The sequence below is a fragment of the Fistularia commersonii genome, chromosome 12 (assembly GCF_037954325.1).
Source record: "Fistularia commersonii isolate RoL2024-O1a breed Wild chromosome 12, RoL_Fcom_v1.0, whole genome shotgun sequence".
Taxonomy (NCBI): Eukaryota; Metazoa; Chordata; class Actinopteri; order Syngnathiformes; family Fistulariidae; genus Fistularia; species Fistularia commersonii.
This window is the reverse complement of record NC_141295.1, coordinates 15,592,540-15,617,852: the sequence shown is the minus strand read 5'-3', so window position 1 is coordinate 15,617,852 and position 25,313 is coordinate 15,592,540. Positions and strand designations below refer to the sequence as shown.

Below are 25,313 nucleotides of genomic sequence, written 5' to 3'. Positions count from 1 at the left end.
TGAGACGGGGTGAAACACGGCCAAGATCTCAGGATCTGTTTTATTCACTTGTCTTTTTGGCAATTACAGTTTCTTTATTGTTTTAGTAATCTCGAAAAAAAATAGATTGTTTATAAGCGACCGTGCGAACGTGCCCGTTTAATCTGGATTCTCTTTTGTTTTTGTGGCTCAAGATTAGCAATCGGTGTATAGAAAGGGTTACAACACCAGATCTTTGCAGGAAGTGACACGTCAGTATGTGAAAATGTTACAGTCTTCACCCTCTAACACTATGAGAAGTGATGGATTTCATTAAATTATTTTCCAAACATGTGGTCTTTATTTCATAAACTTCTTTAAAATGAGTGTTCTTGCCCGGGGGAACGGTCCCGGATCCAGCTTTGCAAAATCAGCTCGTTGGCGGCGAATCACGTTTAAAGAGTCGGTTTTTGCAGTCTCGTGTCCAGACACCGGATGATCTTGCGCTTGAGATTTAGGTGAGAAGTCACTACTGCTCTCCCTCGATTTGGATTAAAGCAGGTTTGACCGCCTGTGGGAGAGGGTGCTGTTTTTCCCAGGTTTTTTCATATTTCAACCTGCTCCCCCCTTTTTTTTTTTTTGCATCAAAACCTCCCGGTGGCCAAGTAGCTCCTAAAAACAACAGGAGCATCCCTCTTGCTAGAGCCCTGGTGAAAGCTATGAAGATGACGCCAGGAAAGCTTTGAGGAGCAGATCCGAGGCCAGGCCCGGGGAGATGGCTCCTCTCGTGACTCTCTCCTCCAGCTGCGGCAAGGCTTCCCTCACGCTGGGGTGATTCTGGAAATGGCCGAGGACGTTGTCCCGGATCAGACTCCACATCCAGACCTTCTGTTGGGCCGTCCTCCGGCCCTGCAGTGCCCCGCTTGCCAGCGTGGCCTCCCGGTAGGACTCCATCTTTGTCCAGACCTCTGGGATGCCCTCGCCGCTGTGAGAGGAAGCACGCACCACCTGAAGGGGGTGGGTTGGCAAGGAGGTCGGGGGTGGGGGGGAAGGGGTGCACATATGAATACAAATGGTCTCCTTCTGTCCGGGAACCCGCACTCCAGTCCCTTCATTCAGCCCATGAGTGTTTGTCTCTCTTGTGTGTTCACGGAGGCTTTAAAAGCTGTTATGTAATTCTATACATTTGGGAACTCATCATCTGGTGGCTCCCCGCCACTCAATCCCTTCCACTTTGTTGCTTTTCACTGGTTTCCTATCTCTTTACTCGCTGCTGCTGCTGCTTCAATGTTACAGTCGCCTGGTCGTGATTTAAACTTGTTTTTATTTTTACTCCACTGCATACTTGTTAGAGCTGGAGGTCAACATTTTGTACATGGAAGTACAGCACAGCAGGAGGATAGAGGGTACTTAAGATGTGTGTTTGTGTGCTGCTGGAGGGTGGCTTGGTGACAGCACTTGCAAACTTCAAGATTCTGTTTTTTTTTTAATATTACCCCAATTTGAATGACTAATTTTACCTCTTAAAAAGCAAAAGAACAAAAGACAAGAGGATTCAGCCCCTGAAACAATTGTAACTTCTTTTAACCAGATTCGATAAATCAGAAAACAATGCATTAAAATGTTTGTTTTTTTACCTTATTTCAGATCAGCTACATTTCCTTTATGGGGAGTTTGCTCACTTTATTTTTCTTTTTTTTTTAACAAACTTTCTTGATTCTTCCAACAAGTGCCTTTTCCCGTGTATTTCTGAACTTGCCGTCAGCAGGACATGATGAAATTCGGGGCAACATTCAAAACCAAAAGTGGCATTACGTGACAATAAATTGAATTGAACAAAAACGGACAGGGCAGTCAGATGTGCGAGGTACAAAATGGAATTCATAAGAAAAAAAAAAAAAAAACGACCTCAACTTTGTTAATTCTCACTTGGGCATAAAGAGAAGTCGGACGAGGCAAGACTATATTGTTAACGAAAAATCTCACGGATCCCTTTCCCTCGCCGGTCTGGCGAAGTGTTATGAAATTACACGTATCGCTGGCTACTAGATCTGACATCAAATAGCCAGGCGGGGAGTAGAGTTTGACTGACGGGGGAAATACAAGAGGTCCACATCGACAACATTTAACAAAATCATCAAGGAGGTAATTGTTTTACGGGGACTGGAGTCCGATGCAAAACGGGAACTCAAACACAGGGAGACTAACTGAGCTGCACCGACGCTAATTCACATCTTGTAAAATCTAGTTAAAGAACCCTCATCGAGCCGCTCCCTCCTGGTACCTCGTGAGGACAAAGCCGGTGAATGCCAGGTTAACTCTGATCAATTTGCTACTTTACTGTATTATTGTATTACATAAAAATACTGGATTATCATTATTAATTCTTTTGTTGTTATCATGAACAGTTTGGGTTGAAGATCACACTTAAAGAGCCACACATCTTCGAACTATTAGTATATATGTACATTAAACTAGGTAAATACAGAGAAAATTAGATTAGTGGATAGATATACATATCTCTGTGTGTGTGCGTGTGTGTGTGTGTGTGTGTGTGTGCGTGTGTGTGTAAACGGAGCATATATTTTCATCTATACATACATGCAAAAAGTCCTCATGACAAACTATTAGCATGCGGTGTATTGCTGTTAGTAATTTCTCTAATTGCTTCAGGGAAGTCAAAGTAGCGCTGGAATTATTTTGGTTATTTTCATGTTACAATGCAAAGTGAGAAAGTTAAGAAAAAACAGAGATGGATGAGATGATAGATAAAGGGGAACCGGACTCGAAGTGAAGAAAGTAAGGGTTAATACAGAAAGAAACTCCGGGCTCACGCTGGAGGGTTTAATGTGTGCATGCAGGGCTCTAGAGAGATGCATGACACAGCATGCACACAAGGGGAGGGGCTGGGGTGACCGGGGGGGTGGACGGGGTTGTGAGCAAATGCTGCATTGGGGTGGGAAGACAAAGGCCATGCAGGCGGGTGAGACTAATATGTTGGAAGGGGTAAGACACTGCAGTATTGAAGCTACAGTGCTTTGACATCACCATCACACCCCCCTCCCTCCCACCCAAGGTTATGCGACCTCTGCAGTGTCCTGTTGAGCTCACGATTTATATCCCAAGTCCGGATCACTCTGTTCACGCACACACATACACTTTGCCCCTCTGCACACACACACCTTCGGGTTCCAGGACTTGGTATTTCTCCTGAGCAGCTTGAGTGCGCTGGTGTATTCCGCCTGGATCTTCCTGGCCGGCACCAGAAGGTCGCCATCTGACTTAGTCACCACCACCAGGTCAGCTCTCTCGATGATGCCTCTCTTGATACCCTGGGGGGAGATTTGGCATTAAATCCTGTGAGGGGGCTTGAAAAATAACTGCTGAGGGATTTGTTTACAGAGTGATGAAGCTGCGAAGTCTCCCAGAAGCTCCCTGTTGCAGAGCTGACGTAACAGTTTAAAAACAACTACAACTATAAGCTTCTTTCTAGCATGTAGCTGAGAGTGTTGACTCATGCTTCCTGATGTCCAGTTAACTGGACAGCAGCATCACCTAACAAAAGCACATCTGCTGTAAAGCTGATTTCCTAATCAATTCTTTACAGCCGCAAATACAAGAGCCTGTCCTTGGAAGATTAGCTGAGAGTCGACACTAATTTGGGTGGGAGATGCGCATCCCCGGTTAGATGGACCACAAACATTGTCCCTGTATGAGCTATTCCTTCCTGCCACTTATTGTTTCTACCGCAGTGACTTTCTCTATTGCTCTTAGGTGGAGTAACATTGTCTTTAATAAATGTGGTAATCTATCTGTAGCTTAAAAGTAGAGAATGAAGACTTTCCCTTGAATTGCAGTTATAGAGTGAACACTTGGTTGCCCAGGAGTGGACCCTGGAGCTTCAGGGCTACTGGAGCAAATTGTTTTCACTTACCTGCAATTCATCTCCCCCTGCTGGTGGGATCAGCAGCACAAACATGTCCACCATGTCGGCCACGGCAAACTCGGATTGGCCGACCCCTGAAAACAGAGAGCGATTCGGCATCACAGCTCATGGCAGTGTTGTGTGGAGTCTCTCACGATATCATGCTACAATCAGTGAACAATCTTGTAAAAGAAAAAAAAAAAAAACCAGACAGCTGTCCCGTCGGGTTAAAATAACTTCATTTTTCATCTTGAAAGCTTATATTGGCTCGTTTTGCTCATCGTCTGCTCAGACGGTCTTTTGACCTTTAAGATATTTGTTTGTTACGCAACTTGGACAGAAAAGCACGACACTGTAACCTGAGACCCGTAACGAATCAATCATCATAAAACATTCATCATGTTGCTCTGTGTCACAGATCGGAGAGCTTAGAGGGCCTTAGATTTGCATCATTATTCTCCTTTTAGTGAATTTTACTTTGAAATGCACGTGGACATCAGTCGAGCATGTCTTACCAACGGTCTCTACAAGGACAATATCATATCCTGCACCCTCACAGAGAACGATGGCCTCATTGGTTGTCCTGGTGACTCCACCGAGCGTCCCGGAGGTCGGCGACGGCCTGATGAAAGCATTCAGGTCCCTGGAGAGTTCCGTCATACGAGTCTTATCCCCCATCAGAGAGCCTGCAGAAAGGGGAAGCTTCGCATTTGTGGTCTGACAGAAAAATACGACGTTCATTAGCGGCGAAGGTGCTGCTGGTGATTGTAAACGGAGTTCTGCCTCATCACAATATAAACAGGATAGGACTATAAACATAAATTCTAAAAACCTTATTACGATGTACTGCATGAATCCAAACAAAAAGCACCATCATCCAAATAACAGCCACTTATCACTCTCAAATGTTGGCGTTACCTCCTGTCGTGCAGGAGGATGGGTCAACAGCCAGAACAGACACTTTATGTCCTCGTCCTGTCAACATCTTCCCAAAAACCTCAATGAAAGATGACTTCCCGGCTCCCGGAGGGCCAGACAGACCTGGGAATCAGCAAGCATGAACAGAACACTTTTCGGTTAGCTACGGTTGAAGACTGCGGTAGGCAAAACAACACAGTGCTTGCTTCAAATCCAGCGGGCATTAATGACCTTGTGCACTCCATAGCGTGACTACTTAGAAACCAGCAGTATTATCATCAATACATATACAATATCCCACGTGAGGTGATGTAGTGGTCGACTAACATGAGGCTTTTAGCGGCTGCTGCAGATTTAATGGAAAATATCAGCATGATTGAAAGATGTGATTAGCGGTTTTAGAAACAAACAACAACAAAAGTTTTATACATACATGAAACCAATTTTATTCTACATTTTTGTTATTGTTGTTGTTTTTGCTTATTGCTATATGTCCATGAAATCAGCTGACGGAGATTAGGCCTCATATACTGTTCATATGGTGCCCTGCTTGAAACTGGGGTCTCTGGCCACTAGATCAGGATTAAGACAAACAGTCAGATGACCTGCAGCCATGAGGCACGAAGATGATGTTAAACAAGACGTTGAACGCACTCTTTACTTTTCCTCCTTTCAGAAATATACTGCAACTAGACTCCCTACGTTGTTTGTGTGCAGTTTCTGCACAATGGAACAGACATTTTCTGCAGACAGAAAAACAAACACATAGTTTCTTCAAAGTAATGCTGCCAGTGGTTTTGTTGTGTTTCTTTTCTGAATTGTGTAAAGTAAGACCTGGAGATGACATATATGATTGAGCAAAACTAGCACCTGAATAGTTTCCTCTGTGGAGCTTAACAAAAAGAGACGGACGGATGGACGGACGGACAGGCAGATCTCAAAAGATCTACAGGCTATTCTCAGCAGGTATATTAGGAACTATTTTCTCTTGATCAAATTACTCCCATGATTGTCTTCTTCAAACTGCTCACAACACCATCAGTTGGTAAACTTTTAGTCATTGTGACTATTTATAGAAATAAAAGGCTCTGCTCATTTTTCAATTTTGCATCTCTTAGTCCAGCTCAGGACAAGAGAAATGCCATGGGTTTTTACTAGATAAGAGAGAAAGCAGACATTTCTACAGCTTATTCATCAGAGCATAAAGATGTAGATGGATTAAAAAGTATAAAAGTCAAGAGGGATAAATATGTTTGTTAAATTTGGGGAGGTGGTATGGAGGGTGCCTCTTCATAAACTGCTGATATATGGATCAATCAATAAAGGCGCAGGTCAATATGGCAGCCACGTCTGTTGGTATGGCTAAAGTAACTCACGATTTGCATTATCATTGTAAAACCATAAGCACGGGGTGTCGGTGTCTCGTGGTTGATCTTTACACCTCAGTCTTCAGGAGGGAAATGTATTATTCAAGCACGAGGCGAGTTAAGGGAATTAAATACAACCCCTTCAGCTCGGTGTACAGACACAATCCCAGCTTGCACATAATAAAATACAGTTCCTTTGACCTTGTCTTGCCTCACACCCCAACTGAATACAGAAACCTAAAACCACGCACCCACTCTGAAGGCCATTGGCTTCCCTTCATTACGGCTTTCCTGCTCCCTTCTGTAGGCCAAAACCCTCTGCAGCAGAACCTGGGCCAGTTCCTTCTTTCTGGGATGCTGGGTCTCAACCAGGGTAATGGACTCAGCCAGAGACGCCCGCTGTCCCCCGATTAGTCCTTCATACAGTCTGTTCAGAAGCCTCTCTTCAGGCCAACTCAGGTCCTGGATGTGGTGGCTGAGGGCTGTGCTGATGCCTCTCCTGTGCTGACGGCTGTGGCGGTGCACAGTTTCCTGGGAGCCCCCTGGATGGAAGCAGCACGTTCTGGTGGTGGAAGGCAGCGGGAGAGAGCAGGGGAGGGAGGTTATGCAGCGGAGGAAAGAGGAGCGTAACCGTCCCATCTTATGGTAGATTTGGGGCATCTGGGGGTGGGGTGGGGGGCACTGGAAGACATTAAGTTGGGGTGTTAATTGCTTTGTATTAATTAAGGCTTACAATAAATACAGATGCTAAGGTTTTGTACAAATGGGATTATAGAAGTCTTTCAGGCCAAAGAGCTGACATGATGTGTTAAATTAGCTAAGTTAATAGGCAATGACAGTATCTACCACCAATTTCCAAACCATTATTATACGGTCATGGCAGCTAGCACCGCAGTTATAGAAAGCACTAGGTGAAACTTAAAAGAATAAATTTATTACTTACACTTGTCAACCAAAGAAAAAGTTAAAAATCTGGCCACAGTGTCAATGTAATGTGAAAGACAAACAGACGCTGACCTCCTAGCAGCTCCATGAATGAGTTACATGTCTATTTTCATACGCTGCTTCCTGCTTCCGGTGACACGCGGTACCTCCCACAACCAGACTTCCGCTCTCTCGTCGCTGTGAGAAAAACATATATTATCAGTCTTCCTACAATAAAAATTAATATATATAAATTAAAAGAACAATCGATTTGAGAAAGTAATGTGAATATATTATACAATATTTACTCAAGGGTCTCTCCTTACACACTAATAGTGATTGCAGTGAAAAACCAGTGGGTGGCAGCAGAGAATAATTTTCTGATTACATTTGATTTATCATAAAACAATCATTGCTCGTTTATTATAATGCACATTTTCAAATTGTGAAATTGTTGCTAATAGCACGTTTCCAATGTTTGTGTATAGGCTACAAAAAACTTTTTTTTCTGTCCTTATTATGATAAACAGCTTGTGACAGAGAAAATACCATTATTGCCCCTCCATATTTTCACAGCATTGTAATAATACATATAGTGATTTGCTGTGAGAATTTATTTAAGACCAACTCATTTAGAGGCAAGTAGTTTATCCCGTAAAGTGAATTCAACATAAATTATTAAGTGCCTAATGCCTTGTTGGATTTAAAAGGGCACAAGACTGTATGCAAAGTAGTTGCAGGTCATTACTGTGCTTGTTCACATTAAATTATGCATTTATATTCCCATATATTAACACATGTACTAACATTACCTCAACTCATACAGCAAAAACCAATGTTCCTCCTTCCTTTTATTATAAATGACTGAATGAATTTACTCATAATGGAATTATTTTAACCTGTTTTTTCACTGTCAGCACCTGCACACACACAGTGCAAAACTGGGGAAATATCCATTACAAAAAAAACAGCATTAAAAACATAATTAAAAGAAATGAGAAGGCCTGTATAAACCTTATTTCTTTGAACACGAAGGTTCATTGTTGAACCATGAGCAATACAAGTATTTAAGCACAGGGTGGCTTCAGGCCTTACGAGATACTGTTGAAATGAAGAATTTCAAATAATTGTTAAAAAGCCATCATTTATAAAAGTAAGCTTTTGTCTACAGACCATCTATAACGTTTATACATATGTTTTGAGGGTTAAGGTAACTGCTGATGGTGTTTAAGCATTGGAGAGTTCCATGCTGGATTGAACATTACACTAACATAAATTCTTTATTCAGCTGTTGTCCTTTAGTTACATAGATGTGGAGAAATTGATCAAGGCGATGTCGGAAAAGTGTGGGCAGGTCATCAGGGACACTCAGATCGGCCGACAGTTGAAGTCAGACATTCTTTAGTCTACTGTCCACCTGACACGCACGACTGAAATTTGGAAGAAACATGCAAAGTCTGAGGAGGCTGCGGTGCTAATCTCCACATAACCGTGCCACCCACGTCATGTTGTGAAGTGAAACTCCTACACACACACACACACACACACACACACACACACACACACACACACACACACACACACACACACACACACACACACACACACACACACACACACACACACACACACACACACACACACACACACACACACACACACACACACACACACACACACACACACACACACACTCCAGTCAATGGTCTGCAAGGGAGCTTCTTAAAAAGTGGTTCTAAATGTTACAGGAATTTCACAATATGTCCCACAAAACAAAGGGGAAGACATTGCAACTTGACAGAAAATGCCATTATCCTTAACACTGGTGAAGTTGGCTCACACACACACATTTGTAATTGTTGCTCCTCTGTAATTGAAGGCCTACCTCCAGACAGATAAATACACACATGCAGAATTTGGTGGATGTTTTTAAATGTCTCTGACAATACCATTATCCATAATTGGTTATTGGGTGACCTATAATTAAACACTAACATGTCCCGACTGTTGGTAAAAAGGAGACAGACAAAGTGCAAGTACTGAAACAAATTTATTTGAATCCTCCAGTAGAGACTTGATATTCATGGAATAAAACTGCTTTTCTGGGAGTTTTACTGAGCAAAAACTGAAAAGGAGAACTAGGAAAAAGAAGAGGCAACTTGTGAAAGTGCAGACAACCAAGAAAAACAAAAACAAACAAAAAAAAAAAAACATGTTCCAAAATACAAAAAGAATGTTAAGAGTATGACAGTTTAGAAGCAAGGAAGTTTGCTAAAAGCATAAGAGAAATGAAAGAAATATTGGATTAAAAACATACCATTTGGACTTCAGAAACAGATACCCTTTTTCAGTGGGTACACAATCAAAATTTGAAAGCTCAATGTTTTCCCATGACAGTCGTTTAACAAGATTTGCTCAGTCATTGTAATAGAAATGATGAAACAGTACGGTACAGTACTGAAAACATTATGGGGGAAATGAAGCTGCACTTGTATTTGCCTGCATGGTGTTCAGCTACCAGTCATAAATGTGTAGCACTACACTAACCAAACTATGCTTCGTAAAACCAGACGGCACAGCACTTACTCTAACAGTGAATATATCCAAACACGATTCCTTTTTCTTTCAAAATCAAAATTAATTGAAAACACGAGTGTAACACAAGATGAGCAACATTTAAACATTAGTGTTTTTATTTAATCTGAAATGCCCTTTTCGTGCCTTGTCCCACACTAACCCCCCGCCCCCATCCTAAACTCTAAAACTCCCCCCTAAATTTTGCCCGGACGCTCTTTTTCACGAGAGATGATTACAATTTTGTCAGTCATACTGGTCATCCTCCAAGTCGCTGCTAACTTTGTACATTTCACGCCAACTTCATCGCAGACAGCCTGTAGAGAGCGGCCAGCTGCAATTTTGGTGACTTGGAATGTCCCATAATTATGTTAACCACACATGTATATCTGGATTTCAGAGGGAATATTTAGATGCAAACATGAGTCAGAATAATAGAACAATGAAAAGGAGAAGTGGGAGCAAGATCAGGGAGGATACTTGCGTCATGATGAGTGTGATGGTTAGATTATTACAGTTGGTCACAAAGATCAAGTATCTTCCAGTTGCATCATGCTCACTTTGCTTACTCCTTTCCCAGTCTGTGAATGTGCCCAATTCATATGTCCTTCAAGTAGAAAACAAGCCAACCTATAAAACAACCCCTCCCAGCTCAGCTTGTGTTTTAGTCAAAACTTCATTAGTTCACCGAATGAGCGGATTTGACGAAACACGAACTGATCTAGGGCCAGCTCTCCTCTATTCTTGCTACTTAGACTGAAATTCTGGGGTACAGATGGCCACAGGGCCAGAGACGGCAAAGCCTAGGACACTGAGGATATAGGGTTGTGGGGAGACCCCATTTGAGTCAGGACCTTATCCAGCCACTGCAGGGGGCCGTGCAGGTGAATCTCAATCCAACAGGGGGTGCTGGTCACATCCTGGCGGTGGTATTCGGCTCCCCAGCCCTGGAACATTGGAAAACACTGCCATTACAATTTGGGGGAGGGTTCCGTCCACCACGTTTCATTTGAACGGCTTATTGTTGATCCCGACTTTTTCAACACCTAATGTTTGGTATTTAGACTCGGTATTGTGACGTGTATTAGCCAAAAGTGCTTTATAAGGAGGAGAAACATTTGAAAGCATTTTAGAAATGCCTTGGGAAAAAGTTTTTTTTATTCTCTTTCTTTACACTTTTTGTTTGTTTTTAATTTCAGGCTGAAAATGAGGCAGCAGATTCATTACGCTGGTTCTCGAAGGATTTTGACAAAATATCCTAGTGACGGCTCATTTGTGTGATAATAATCACGCAAATAATTCAATCATCTCTAGTTACCACTGTTTGATTTATGGATCAAACCGGTATAGTTTGTATGACCTGTGGGATATAACGTGAGGAGAACCTTTGCGTGCTATTCCAAGACTTCATTCAGTAAAGGTATCGGGACACACGTTATATCTTCAACAAATGTTAGACATCATTGTGCTTTGAAAATTGCAGCTTTTAATTCAGTTTCAATCAGCTGACCTGCTCTTGTGCTTCAAAGGATTTCCTCCGATATAAGCAGCCTTAATTTACAGCCAGAGTAAAAACCTGAGACTAAAATTTACATAACAGCAGTAGACAGTGTTGATAAAACATGCAAAGTGTGCAATGAAGCATTTCAGCAATCTCAGAAACAGATAGCTTCCTGGGAGATTTGCAATTCAAACATTTTGAAAACATAATATTAATAATCCATGTGATATGAATTTAAGGAGAGATGACAGAAGAGAAGCACGGCGATTACAAAACCATCGAAACAAACTGTGGCTTATAGAAAATCAACGATCCCGTCTTTTGAATTTTACCAGGCAAGAAAGGATGAATAGGATTGATAATATTTGGTTAAAAATGCCAGCATCTCTTTATTTAAAACTACAGTACACCCACAAAGAGACAGAATTAATGATACCTAAAAAGAATTTGTCCCTTAAGAAAAGATGGCAACATTCTGAGCCAAATACAGAAAAGTCTTTTCAGGTAGATAAAAACCAATCGTCCGACCAAGCTTACCTTGACGAAGCTCATGCGGATGGTGCACATCTTTGTGAGCTCATAAACAGCCTCAAAGCCGTGGTTGACGGACTGGGCCAGCAGCTCAGCAAACTCCTGGTTGTTGAAGATCTTCAGGCTGCAGCCGCTAGGAATCTTGCAGACGGTCGTTGGGTGGAAACCATGATGGTAGTTACAGTTACGACTCTGGACGAAGATACTGCTGTCGCTCAGGCATTCCGCGTACACCTCTCCACCGACGTAATACAAATGGACACCTGGGATGAAGCGCAACGCAGATAAGTGTTTGTCGGCCGAAAAACAGTGACAACGACTTAATCATCCGAAACAATGATCCCAAAACACCAGTGTGATCAATCTGCAATCACTACACCGAAATGATGATTCAATTTGTTGTTATTGTTTCCTCTAATCCCGAACACTTAGCGTCAATATTAATTGATTTTGTCTCGACTGCTGACAGCCGGTGTGCTACGGGCATTGACAGCTTTGGACACTGCACCTTTGCCAATGTGCCGCCTGGTGTTCTCAATGGTGGAATTGCGGTTGACATTGGAGAGCAGGCCGAGGCAGAACCGGTTACGATTGTTGGAGGGATCCGTGAAGCCGTCGACAAGCACGCTGGTGGAAGAAGCCTGGAATGCCTCTCCGACGCGATTGTTGAGCTCGTAGTAAACAATTGAACACCAGTGCTTGGGTTCCTCGTAGGCCACCGGCTGCACATCTGCACGGGGAACACAACAAGCCACAAGAGTGAACTGAGGATTGCACTTTCAGAGTCAGACAAAAACAAATAACTAAATGAATCCACATTTAAGACCCCTCTGAGCAACCGAGGGCAATAACAAGCAATATAATCGGAGACCAAGTTATAAATCTTAGTCAGTCGAAGATCTGTCTCCTCAAACTTGTCCCCGGTAGCCCATAACAGTGACTTGAATAAGCCTACAGGACCCAGTGGCTACATTTGTGTACATTTGCGCTGACCAAAATCAATGCAGACACATCCTAAAGCGTGCACACTGTCTGTGGTTTGTTTGCAATCCTTTATTGAGCAGTCAGACAGTCAATAGAAGAGGCTGGTCATTCCCAATGTGTCTGGTATCTCGGGCAAGTCACTGCCAACTGGCCTCACCCTATGTGAGAGAGGAATAAATTTTGTTTATCTAAGCAAATACTTCTCCGAAACTTCCTCTGTATTGTGGCACCAGTGAGCAGGTGTGTTCTGTTTTTGCTTTTCCCAGAGCTGGTCGACAAAAGAAATACACTTCTCTGTACAGGATGCACCTTGTGGAAAAAAAAAAAAACTTAAATACTCCCCAAATTCCAGCTTCCAGCCAAACATTTCATTAGTTTTTTCCTGTTGGTGCCTTCATCACAAGTGAGCAAGGTCCCAAGTCTCACAGAACTGTGTACAGAACTGCACAATATTATTCCTGCTCTATGAGAATGTTTGGAGAATATCGGCAACAATTCTTTTTTTTTTTGTCCCTTGAGTAATTTTGAAAAATTTGGCGTTTTCTTTGAAACATTACTTTTCAAAATCCAATTCAATGACAATGGCAAAAAAAAAAAAATCATGTTGGCCTGACTTGTCTTTGTCAGAAATGACGGCTGGCATAAAAACTAGGCCTTTTTTGTGTACAAATCATATGCCACTTGTCTGTAAGGTGTTCATGACAAGCAGGGTTCAGATCGAGAGCGTGTCGAACACTATAAATGTAAAACCACAATAGCAGCAATTATTTCACCACATTTAGATCTGGAAGTTGGATGTAATTAGGGAATGTTATCGTTAAGGAGTTTCAAGTCATTACCACAAGCAGAGATGACATAAGGCTCGGCTTTTATAGGCCTCATAAAGCTGCTCTGAGGTCTGGCTTAATTTGCTGAGGCTCTGAGCTTCCTCTGGGCTCGCACCCACAAACAGAGCATCACTGAAAGCTTGTGGGCCATTTCCAGGTACTGTTTAGGTTTAATCTCAATTATTTTTGCATCAACAGTTTCACCATGACCAACCTGGATATACAAGTTTCCTGGACATTTCTGCGCGTGCACATAACAAAAGCCGCAGCACCAAGCTTTACTGTATGTGGATGGTATTGTTGAATATGTATTTGACATACTATCTACCATGACTACCTGCACGGTTTGTACTCTCTAGTGGCAAGGGCGGGGCCATTAGGTTGGTGTCCATTGGTTGGGGGCAATCTTGAGTCATCTGCTCCTCTGGGGGCATGTAGGCAGGAGGAGGAGTCTCTGTATCAGAAAGCAGACAAAGCCAAAATCAGAGTTGGTTAATATTGGGCTAAGCATGGAGAGAAGAAGGGGCTACTTCCTGTACCCACCTGGCATCTGGAATGGACTGCCGGGGTCAGAGCTGGAGGGCGAATGAGGGAAGGTGGCATTGCTGCCGCTTCCGGGCGAGTTTGGGTAGCTGTTTCCCGGTGAATGGGGAAAAGGCATCGTGTTGGCCTGAGCAAAGGATTCTGGGAAGGTGGCATTCTGAGGCATGTGAGGCTCGTTCTGTTGTAGAGGGTTGCGGAATCGAGGCAACATCGTATGCTTGGCATTGAACTCACTATTCCGTGGTACCAATACAGGTGGCAGTACTGAGGATCAAAAAAAAAGGAAGTTCTTTACTACATTAGCAATTGTCAGCAATAAAAACACAGGAGCTGAAACAATAAAATCCAACATATTTTTTCAGCCTCTTAAGTACAAGGGTTTCATATCCTTAAAAATTACTACCTAGTTTTATCTCACCAGACAGAAATACTGAGGAAAAAAAAATAATGTTGAAATCTCTCTCAGTCTTTTAGGGTATAATCAAAACATGAAGAGTTAAATGCATTTATGTTTTAAAGTTATTAAAATGTCTCTGCTTCCATGATGTCAGACTGTAATGAAAAACTATTTCCTGCATACATTGTGACAGCATCAAATGATAGATTTTTTTGTCTTTTAAAAAGTCATAGTACGCTTTTTAAGATTTGGATCCGTGTATTGCTGCAGCAATAAGTCATAGCTTTTACAGTAATTTGTTTCTGAAACTGTCCAAAAACCACAATCTGATGCCCGTTTCATGCAAATATGTAGATAACTCAATAAGGGCTGGGTTCTTTGCCTGAAGTGCAAGGCAAAACTTTTATTTAGAAAGTACTTACTGAAATATTTCCCCTAAGTAAGGCTTTGGTCTGCTAGTCTGGCAGTATATGGTCAAGATTCTTAAATATGTTCATTGAAAGGCAGAGGTGTAAACATTCTGGCTGATTTAAGGGCTATTCAGGGTCTGTGCATGCACACCACAGCGTATGTATCTGTATCTGTATCTCTAAAAGTTGTGCAGGTGAAGAAAGGTTTTTGAAATTGTCTATGTCCAAGGTGTAATCTGTGTGCTTGCAGGTGGTCCATGGGTGCTATGATCGCTAATGAACCACTGTTTATTTCACATGGTAAGTACGCAGCAGGCGTGCTACTGAAATGCTCGAGAGAACAATGAAGGAAGATGTGTGTGTATTCCTGTGATATAAGGGGAGAAATTGGGGCAGTGAAAACCCACAGGTGTTACTGGTTTGAATCACCTCGGCTCTCATGCTTCCCCGTGCTGCTAAAACAAAAAGTGTGCGAGGCAGGCAGCAACTCCTTCCTTCCATTGTATTTGGGTGACTGGCTTCCTGTTCAAGCAGCCTCACAAAAACTGTGTTAAGGCATGGATGTGTATCCTGATGCTTGTAACATGCCCAGTAGTGTTAGAGTGCGCGTGCGCGCGTGTGTGTGCGCCTGAGTGTGCTATATGTGTATGTAAATGCAAAAAACAGCAGTACGTAGCATGGCCAAAACAAAGATCTCTTTCTCCCCTAGATGGAATTTCCTCTTCTGCAAACATGAATGAAAGAGTACATACGCACACACACACACAAATGTACACACACACACACACACACACACACACACACGCACCCTCACTCTTAGCCCTATCACCCGGCACACAGCTGTTTCTATCATGTGTCAGCTGACCCTCGTTTTTTTGCTTTGAAATAGATCAAATACTGTTTAATTTGCCCTGCATTGAAAAAGATTCAATAAAATCTCTCGGCTCTGGATTCAACGTCTGCTCCTGATATATTTATTTTCTCAAGTCAGTCTTGGTTATTATATTTTAAATGATAAAAAACTGGAGCAAAACAGGAAGATAAGGGACAGATGGGTTAAATAAAACAAGTGAACATCTGCAGAAGTCATAATGCATTGGGGAAAGATGGGGATTTCTCTGAACAATATTGTGCAGGCTCGTTTTGCACAGAAAAGTGTTCAAAAAGGCGGCTTATTTTTAAATGTAAAACCATGTTAAAGGCTGCCTGGCATGTTTATCAACTCGACATGCCTGGAATAAAATTTTGATTCACCATTTAAAATTAGATCAGTTTCAGGATCTGTCACATCTTCCCAGGCAAAACCAATCCAACTCTGCCCCGTAAAACTCTGAAACTCAAGTGTTTACTGTGGAATCCAACATTATTGCTGTTGCAGAATTTATATTATGTTGATTTTGTTCAGAGACTGGCACACCAGTATGGGGAACAGGGTCAACGCTTGTGCGTCACACCCTTATTAACAGTGGAATGCACGTGTGAGTTACTGGATCAGCATCTCGCGACTCAAATCACATGCTACATTCAAGTGCTTCCTCTTCTTTGAAACTTAGCAGAAGAGCAGCATGATGGGCCTGGAGACACATAGGCTTACAAGTTCACGGCTAAGATTCAAAGTTAATAACGGTGAGCTCATAATACAGTTGAGGTTTGCTGTGCCCTGTTCCTAGCATTTTTGGCAAAGCTCATGTTTACTTCTAAATGTTAGTAAAATAAGTGCAAATGCTGTTTATCGTAAATGATCTCGACACCACCGCGAGTGATTTACTGGATACTTATCAGGCTTGCATTTGCTAATGGACCAGATATGTAGTGATAATGTTGCAGCAGTGTGTGTGTGTGTGTGTGTGTGTGTGTGTGTGTTTGTGCTTCGATCCATTAAGCTGAGGATGTGGTTAGATACAGCAAATGAGAATCTTACCACCTTTTCTTTTAAATGTTGGTCAAGATTTTATAGTGAAAATTCCTAACATGGGCTCAAACAGTGGCAGAGAGGTTCTCTCTCCGCTGCGTAAACCTCAAGAAGCGTACCGAAATTTAATCTTCACACATGTAATACGGACTCTTTTCCCACGTTTAAAATGGCTTTTCCTTACAGCGTGAGCAATAAATAGAGGAAGGCGCTATACATTGTGAGTGTTGCGCCAATATTTTATAGTTTTGTTCCTGGTCAATTATCAATTCAAAATTTCTGTGACAGATTATTTTTTTGGGGTTGTGCGATTTGGGAAATATGAGGAAATCACCTTTGCCTTTGAGAAAACTGATGAACTATATTTTAAAAATAAATACGTTCAAATTCATCTCAGAGGGCAATCTTACCTGGACTGTCTACACGTTTATAGTGATAAGGGTTGATACAGACGTCCTTCTGTTTGGAGCCGAAGGGATACTCGCAGCATTCCAGGGCCTTCAATTCATGGTGGGACTGCAGGTCCGGCCAGCGCCACACACGACAATAGATGACATGTGGCAGACCTTTCCTGTGGGACACCTGCAGCCGTCCGTCCAGGGAGCGGGGGATTGTCACACAGTTACTGGGCTGACCTGGACAGCTGAGAGCTCTTTCCAGTTCCTCCATGGCCCCCTTCTTCTTTTTCAGTTTCTTAACCAGGGCATCCACCGCCTTTTCGGCCCATTTCTCTTCCTCATCTCCCTGCTTCCAGCCCAGTAGCCGTTTGACAGCTGGGCTGGTGAAGGAGAAGAGCGAGGTCACGTTCATGATTTGACAAGCTGGCCTCCTCCCCCTCTCCCTTCGGTTCAAAAGAAGTGAAAGAAAGTCTATTGCGTATTATCTATGTTTATGCAGTCTCAGGTATTCCTCGGATTCCGACACGAGTTGCCTGTGAGAGGAAAAACAAGAGGCAAATTAGAATCTGAAAAGTCAAAAAGCTCTTTACAAGAAATCCAGTATCCCAGTCTTTTTTGAGGTGGCCTATCCTTTGAAAAGTTGCAGCAACTATGGCAAGTCTGAAGTTCTACATTTACCTTTTTATCTGAAAGCAATGATGACTCACTGGAAGGCTGTCAAAGAACCCAATGAGGGCCTGATGATGTCAGCACCTATCATGCCTATGTGTGTCATGACCTCTGGGAAATTGACACAATGGATACTCTCCGATGAACGTCAGCCCCAAGCGGACATTCTCAGGATAGCTTCCCGTCCATATGGCTTGTCACATTACTGCCACTCACAAATATAATTTACAGAAAACAACTTTGCATGCAGTATGCAGTATGTACTCATACGAAGGAACGGCGAGAACATTTTGAAAATGGATTCACTCTTGTTTATTTATTTACCATTTATTTATTTATTTCTTTTGGGAAATGACTGTTTTTTAAATACTCTTTCTTGCTTCATTGAATCCATCAAAAATGCAAAAGGGCTTCTGAATGACATTTTTGGAAACAATTTTAATAAAACCTTGAACTTTAAGAATCCCGAATTAACAGGTTGATTCATATAGACTACAGACTTGTACATTGATGAAACACATTATTTGAACAACAGTGCGAGCAGAAGTCTCTACTTTGGAAGATGTTAGAAGTTCAGTCTCCTGCTTGCATTACACTTCAAGGATGTATGCTGCCAGATTGCAAGGCTGATGGTAAAAAAAAATATACAACTATCTCACACTGTACAACAAGATATATTTCTTCTTATCTATGTATCTAACCAATTCAAATGAATATTGTGATTTGTAGTATAAGGGTTTTGGCATACATACATACATACATACATACTGTGGGTGTTCACCGTTAAATCAATACCCTGTAATGAACGGACATCCAGCAATGCATTGGAAGCTTCAGCCAACAAACAAGGGATAGTGCAATAGATTCTGATCCATTCTTACTATCTGTTTCATATGTAGATTTAACATTTGGCAATTCTTTAATTAATACTCATCAGTAGGGCCCTTATCTGACGACCAGTTTAAAATGCCTGCCTCGGTTTCCAGAGGATGGAGTGTTTTGCTGAGTAACTCTGAGAAAATGTTCTACAAAGCTTTCGTACTGACCAACAAACACTGGTTCTGGTCAGGAATCTGGCAATGAGTAGGACAATAAAAAGGAAGTGCACTGGGACCCTAGGACAAATGAGTCCATTCACTTAGATCCCACAGGAGCAATTCAGTGGCTCAGAGGTACACACATTGAAGCTTTAAAAAGGGAAAACAAGACGAAATTGAGCTCTCCTTGTTCCATCTTCTTTTCAAGTTGTTCTGAATGCAATTAGGGACATAAATGTGCAGAGGCAAGGCCGGAATCAAATAAACAGCATGTCAGAAATCCACTGCCTTTTGTCCCCACTGGGTGAGGATGCATCACTCTCTGACAGTAAAGCCTGCAGTATATTGGATTTCCTACGAGCAGGAACAAATACATCATTAAGGCTGCTCTGCAGTTATTCTTGGCCCTTCAGATTATGGGATGAATAGTGATTTCTATCTTTGTCAGCAACTGCATGTGTAAGCAGCATCATACTGACACATAGGAAGAGAAATTCACTGAGAACAGGTGCTGTTTACAGCGGGTTTATGTATATGTATGAGTCTGCGCATATCACAGAACATCTGATTACTACTTTTGCCAACTACACTGACAGGAATATTGCAAATCACGCCTATATTTAGCTGGACCATCCAAATCACAATGGCTCATCAAAAGATGATGCTGAACAACTGAAACAGGCAAGACAACAATCAGGTTGAGACTAGTGTTTGCCAGTTTGTGGCATCTCAAAGTAAACCATATCTCCAGTAAGATTATTTACAAGTCCCCTAATAATACATCTGCTCCTTCGAACACCACTACTACTCCACAGGCAAAGCTACACAAAACAGGCTGCATAGTAATGCCTTCATATCTGTCATCGCCTGCACAAAAGCGACATCACTTCCCTTCTGCTGAGGCCTGCAGGATTTTCCACAGGTGCAGGGTGGCGGAGAATAAAGGGAGTTTCCTAAACTGACCATCCTAATCTTTTTTTATCTTCCTTTCTTGCTCACTTCACTTTTATAGGCAAACGGAGTTAAGAGTAGAGAAGGCAGGTCACATTGGAACGGTTAATGCAGAAGACTCTTCCAGGGAGCTTCAAAATATTTGGGGCCTTGGGATTACTGATTGAACAACTTGCTATTAAATGTGTATTTTAATGCATATCAAAATCAAAAAGAACATTCGTCTATCATAGCCTATCTTTGCAAGATATCCAGGCTATGTTGATAAGCTATTTGATGTGTTGTTGGACAATTAGTGTTGGCTTATAACAGTTTTTTATTTTGAAATGGTTCATATCTCATTCTTCATTAATCGAATACTAACGTGTGGTGCTTCTAAATACATTAACATATGCTGAGGTTGGTTAATTTTGCTGCGTTTTAACTTCTCAATGTCTAATATATAGATGACTGATACTGAAAGCTGCGTTTTAAAATGGAGCGCAAGACAAATTTCAAAAGACGAAAAAAAAACGCAAGATCATCTTGGTAGCGAAGTCAGCACGCAGACATAGGAGGTTTTTGATTCTTCAGTTGAGTCTTCAGTTGGCTCTCTTGGTGACAGCCAGTCTTATCTGCCGTCAAGTTATGCGGTGACTGTAGAGATGAGCCTTAAAACAGTTTCAGATGGAAGACACCAATGCTGCATTTCAACATCTGGAGCAGCCTTCAAAATACTCATCACGGTTATTGCAGCTGGTGACCATTGCTTTGTGATATTTCCACCTTTTGGATCAGTAATTCATGAGGGGCAGACTCACAGATTGCTGACATAAGAGCCCAATGTCGCTCAGTGCTGCTTCTATGTTGGCATAAAACTGTCAGGGAGGCCGACCCACATACAACCGTGCCATTGTGCCTCTGTTTTGCTTTGCATAAGTTTATTGAACAAAATAATCAAAGTGCTTTTCAAAATGTAATGAAACGGATTAGCAATTTGGGCACATTGAGCTAGATTACTGTGCAAATTGTTGATTTTATCTTCACAAATGTTTATGACATTCAATTTGATAAACTGACCTTAAAATGAAACAGTGGTTTCTGCTTAGAAGTTCATTAAAGTGCACAACTAAGATGCTGAAACCCTAGATTATATGCAATTTAAATTGGTGAACAACTAACAAATTGATTAATTAGTATCTTAAACCTCAAAATTAAGCCTTGCCGTCCATAAATGCAGGTCAACTTGATGACTTTTAAAGCCCACCAGATTGATGGCTGAATATTATTTAGACTTTTTGTTTTGCTCTTTTTATTTGTATTTATTTACCAGTATTTAAGCCTCACGCCATCAATGAAGAGCCACATAAATGCCTTCAGTGGCCCTGGCCGCCATTCTCCTTGCTATAAAAGCTGAAACACACACACCATCATTTACACAACAGCCTCATAAAAACACTCTGACATTCACTACAGCCAAGTCCATGCACCGCTCGCTGGCTATTGCGTTAGTGGAAGCTTGTTATGGCCATTAGTTTGCCTGCTGGACAAAGACTGAGGCTAATGGGAGCACAGAGTGGAATCATGCGACACTGACAGGCGGTGGGTTTGACCCACCTGGTGCGAGCTGTTAGCCACTACACTAGCCCCATGGATCATTTTGCACTGCTCCAGTGTCTGTTAATCAATTTAAACCTGGGCTTCGGAGGATGAGGAGGCAGTAATGATGCTCTGGGCCCTCCCGAGGGACCGAACATTATAAAGAAGCTACATTATTTATCAGCAGGGTCCTGGATGGGGCCTCCATTAGCTTCCACTCAAAGGAGTCACAGGCTATAAACAGAGGAGTGCAGGAAGAGAGTCAGAGAGATAGACAGAGAGAGAGGGTGGGAGGGAGAAAGAGAGGGATGGTGTGGAAGGAGAAAGACGCGGGGAAAGTGAGAGTGACAGCCAAGTCAGAGATCCAAGACACAGAGTGTTTCTAAGAGAGAGATGGAGAACACTCAAATATCTGGTCCTTTCACTTTCACCATTAAGTGCTTTCAAGGGTCATCACTGAGTGGATAGTGACAATATGGGATGTTTTATATGCCTCATACAGAAAATTCGTATCGCTGCTGCTCTGACACTTGCTGAATGAAGGTGCACTTTCCAGGGATGCGCTGACAAACAACATGGTTCATCAAGGCGCACAGTAACGCTTGTTTGGTTGGTTTTTTTCCCCGGGTGTCTGTAGTTTCTCAAACTGCTGAATGTACACTAGTAACGGTTCTCAGCTTCCAAAGTCAAGATTCATCCTGTTTCCTACAAGATTCTCTGCTGAATTTTCCCATGTTTCTGCAAGAAGTAAAAACAATGATTGTGATGGGTCTAATTTAGATGGAGAACTCTATATTGACTATAACAGGGCATTTGTTGTTATTGTTTATTTATTTTATTTTATTTTTTTTTGCCAACGATAAGCTTTGACAGAAAATAAGTAAAAATTTTAAATGATAAAAAGAGTGAGCAAAATCGTGGTTCAAACCTTGTGAGCAAGCTGTTGGTTTTTTTTTTCCTTCAATGGATTTTCCACTGAACTATCTGTAATTGTGCTACACTTGCCTTGAAAATATGACTCCAGCATAGCATCTGGCATAATATCTCTGAATAATCTAAATTAATTAGCTTTATTAAACTGATGATCAGAACTGCTTGATTTTTGGGGGGAGGCAATAGCGTCAAAGCAAAAGACAGTCCGTTTACATGTAATGAACTTAAAGCAATTTGACAGCAACGGTGCACTATGTGTTGAATGGGGTGCAATGAAAACAGAATCTCGACCTGCTCTTGAACACATCTTTGTAGGTTAAAAAACACTCATAATTTCAAGAAAAACAGAGAGTGCGTCCTAACCATACACTTTGAAAACAATTTGGTCGTTGAACTGTTTTTAAATTAAAATACTGCAGCCTCTTTTCTCCACTGCCTTCCTTCATTGAGTTAAAGATTTACTTTTCAACACCATAAAGAGATCCCTCATACAAGGATCACTATATCAGTTGTACGCCTTCGACAAAACTATTATTAGCCCACAATAAAAAAATAAAAATAAAAATAAAAAAAACAAATGTATTCATCTGACTCATTGACATATCGAGGGCAATCTAAAAATACACTTAAAAAAAAATGGAAATAAAAAGAAATAAAAACCCGCTATTTGATTGCGCATTGATCTGAGACACACCTTCAACTTGCAAGGGTCACATATGGCTGCAGGACACATGTTTCTTTCTGTCACAAATGAAAGGACCAGAAATTCAAAGTGTGGTATGCAGTCAAATTAATGACTTTAAAGAAACGCCCGGGACACACGCTCCAATACAGCTGCAGACATAACTAGCAAACACATGGGGTTTCAAGCAGCTATGTCAGCCATGCCTGGAACTCGGCGTTGAGGTTTGTGTTGTGTTAGGATGGACACCTCACCCCAACACATGGTGGGATATGATGTCTGGGCCATGCAGACAAACAGGAGGGTTTTGATGCTCTTCGCGACTGTTGTGACTGACTTTCCGCATGCAGGAATGCAGCTAACCTATATTTACACCTGTGCGTTCATTTTTCCTGCCTTTGTCACAGTATATTCATCGCAACTTGAAGATTCCTTAGTTTTCTGTCTATAGGTTGCTGGAAAGAGAGAAACAACATGACAAAAGCGACCGACCGTCAAATCGGCGCAACTTGGTGAAGATGTCTCTTCCTGAAGCAAAACCAATGCTGACATTTCAATCCTGTAAAAACACAATTTCTCCAAATCTCACGAGATAATGTAAAGCCGCGCTCTCTCTCAGAACACAGGAATATAAAACAATTGAAGTAAATCACAGACAAGGACAAATTCCTGTCCTTTGGGTAATCTGATATGTCATCTTCAATAATGTCAGGAGATCTCGCTTAAGCTGCTGTAGGTCTCTCTCTCTCTCTCTCTCTCTCTCCCTCTTTCTCCCTGTCTCACATACTCAAACACACACAAATTCATAAACACCGCAAAAACCACGCACAAGACACACGGCGCATTGGTGTGGTTTCGGCCGCTTTAGCAAGTGTCTGCAGGAAGACGACACAATGCAATGAGGGAAAAGTGAAAAATCTCGTTTTAGTGAAAGGAAGACGTGTGACACGTGTGGTACAGTAAACACAACATAGGCATGCATTACCCACAGGTTTAGTGACGCCCGTAGCAAATCATTGCATAAGAGGCCTGCTGGATGAATACAAATTTAACAATTATTTTCAATTTTTCTTTAAAGAGGATCAGCTCCTCAAAAAAAAAACACATGTAAATGAACTGTTGCTGTTTTCCCCCTTGTTGGCACAGGTAACATTTATCATACTACTAACAACGTGTATGATATCAAAGCATCACCTATCACACTTCCATATGAAAGTTTTGGTGAAAATAAGCAGTATGAAAGTCACTTGAAAAGCTTTTTTTTAATTCGTGTATGTGTGTGTGTGTGTGTGTGTGTGTGTGTGTGTTGCCCGACTGAAGGTATGTTTTTGATAAACATCTGCAACACTTGAGCAATTTCACAACGGGAATTGATTTTCCTGTAGTGATATACACATTGAGGGACACAACACATTACATCCAAATTAGGTTTGCCTTTTTCCTGGGGATATCTTCCTATTTAAAGGCTCGACTAGCTCCAGATCTCCCAAAGGAAGAGCGACAAGTTACAGTAAGTAAAAAAGGGGGGAATTTGAAACTGCAAGCTGACATACTACCGAGGTGAGAACCGTTAGGATGTAACATTTACTTCCAGACGCTACAAAACACACGACAAAGACAGAACACACGGACATTTAAAAAAATGAAACTTTGTTTGAAACACGTTTTAAAGCCTTGGAAGGGGGAAAAATGAGGAAAGATATTTAAAAAAAAAAAAAAAAAAAAGTTTACAGTACCTTCTGTTGGAGCGGAGCTCGGAGAGTGTGTGTCCCGTCTTGTGTGCTCTCTCTCCCCGCCTGCTTGGGCTTCGCTCGGCCTGGCGTCAGGGAGTCGCGGGGCCGCATCACCCTCCGCTGAGCGCCAGTATCACTCCGCGGGTTGCAGCCCCCGACAATAACAAGACCTACTTTTTACACTCCCCAAAAACCTCCACGCCGAATCGGATTATGTAACCTGCAAACAACGCGGGGTTTTCTCTTTAAATCCCCACCGCCATGCTGCATATTCAATTTAATAAGTTATTTGTTTGTTTGTTTGTTTTCACTCCCGCCCCCCCCAGTTTAGTGATCGAAGACGGTAACTATCAGTACATGTAGACAGTTGTCACTCCTGTTGAACTTTTCAATCATCCCGATCTTATTAAAATCTACTCAGAAGCCTTCATTCATTCTCAAAACAGAAGTTTTAACAGATACGGAACTTTTTTTGTTTTCTCTGATAACAGTCTACACGCCCACTGACCTCCCAGTTTCACTCTTTGCTTTGATTGTGAAACGATAAGCGCTATTTATGTT

General features: G+C 41.9%; 2 protein-coding genes across 3 annotated transcripts; both read right to left on the bottom strand.

Moving 5' to 3' along the window:
• Positions 1-38: 38 nt before the first annotated feature.
• Positions 39-7,212, bottom strand: mmaa (metabolism of cobalamin associated A). Of its 2 annotated transcripts, none has more exons than XM_086156219.1 (7): positions 7,112-7,212; positions 6,420-6,849; positions 4,802-4,924; positions 4,399-4,569; positions 3,893-3,978; positions 3,141-3,290; positions 39-966 (listed from the first exon to the last, which is right to left on the bottom strand). In XM_086156219.1, the coding sequence occupies exons 2-7, from the start codon at positions 6,826-6,828 to the stop codon at positions 676-678; spliced, it is 1,230 nt and encodes a 409-aa protein (XP_086012345.1). In that variant the 5' UTR covers positions 6,829-6,849; positions 7,112-7,212; the 3' UTR covers positions 39-675. The 2 variants fall into 2 exon arrangements, with proteins under 2 accessions (XP_086012345.1, XP_086012346.1); XM_086156220.1 differs by having other exon boundaries at positions 6,420-6,730; positions 7,112-7,210.
• Positions 7,213-9,123: 1,911 nt separating this feature from the next.
• On the bottom strand, positions 9,124-24,902 carry smad1 (SMAD family member 1). The gene is made up of 7 exons (XM_086157363.1): positions 24,756-24,902; positions 17,182-17,702; positions 14,053-14,316; positions 13,847-13,963; positions 12,207-12,428; positions 11,705-11,961; positions 9,124-10,613 (listed from the first exon to the last, which is right to left on the bottom strand). Exons 2-7 carry the CDS (start codon positions 17,579-17,581, stop codon positions 10,470-10,472), a joined length of 1,404 nt encoding a protein of 467 aa, XP_086013489.1. The 5' UTR covers positions 17,582-17,702; positions 24,756-24,902; the 3' UTR covers positions 9,124-10,469.
• Positions 24,903-25,313: the final 411 nt, after the last annotated feature.

Excerpts from the sequence above, each read along its gene's own strand:
- smad1 (XM_086157363.1), bottom strand. The coding sequence starts at position 17,581 with ATGAACGTGACCTCGCTCTTCTCCTTCACCAGCCCAGCTGTCAAACGG. Across the intron at positions 13,964-14,052 it reads CAGTCCATTCCAGATGCCAG|AGACTCCTCCTCCTGCCTAC; the intron begins GTGGGTACAGGA and ends TTTCTGATACAG. Across the intron at positions 12,429-13,846 it reads AGAGAGTACAAACCGTGCAG|ATGTGCAGCCGGTGGCCTAC; the intron begins GTAGTCATGGTA and ends TTCCCCGTGCAG.
- mmaa (XM_086156219.1), bottom strand. The coding sequence starts at position 6,828 with ATGCCCCAAATCTACCATAAGATGGGACGGTTACGCTCCTCTTTCCTC. Across the intron at positions 4,570-4,801 it reads ATCCTCCTGCACGACAGGAG|GCTCTCTGATGGGGGATAAG; the intron begins GTAACGCCAACA and ends CCCTTTCTGCAG. Across the intron at positions 3,291-3,892 it reads CAGGGGGAGATGAATTGCAG|GGTATCAAGAGAGGCATCAT; the intron begins GTAAGTGAAAAC and ends ATCTCCCCCCAG.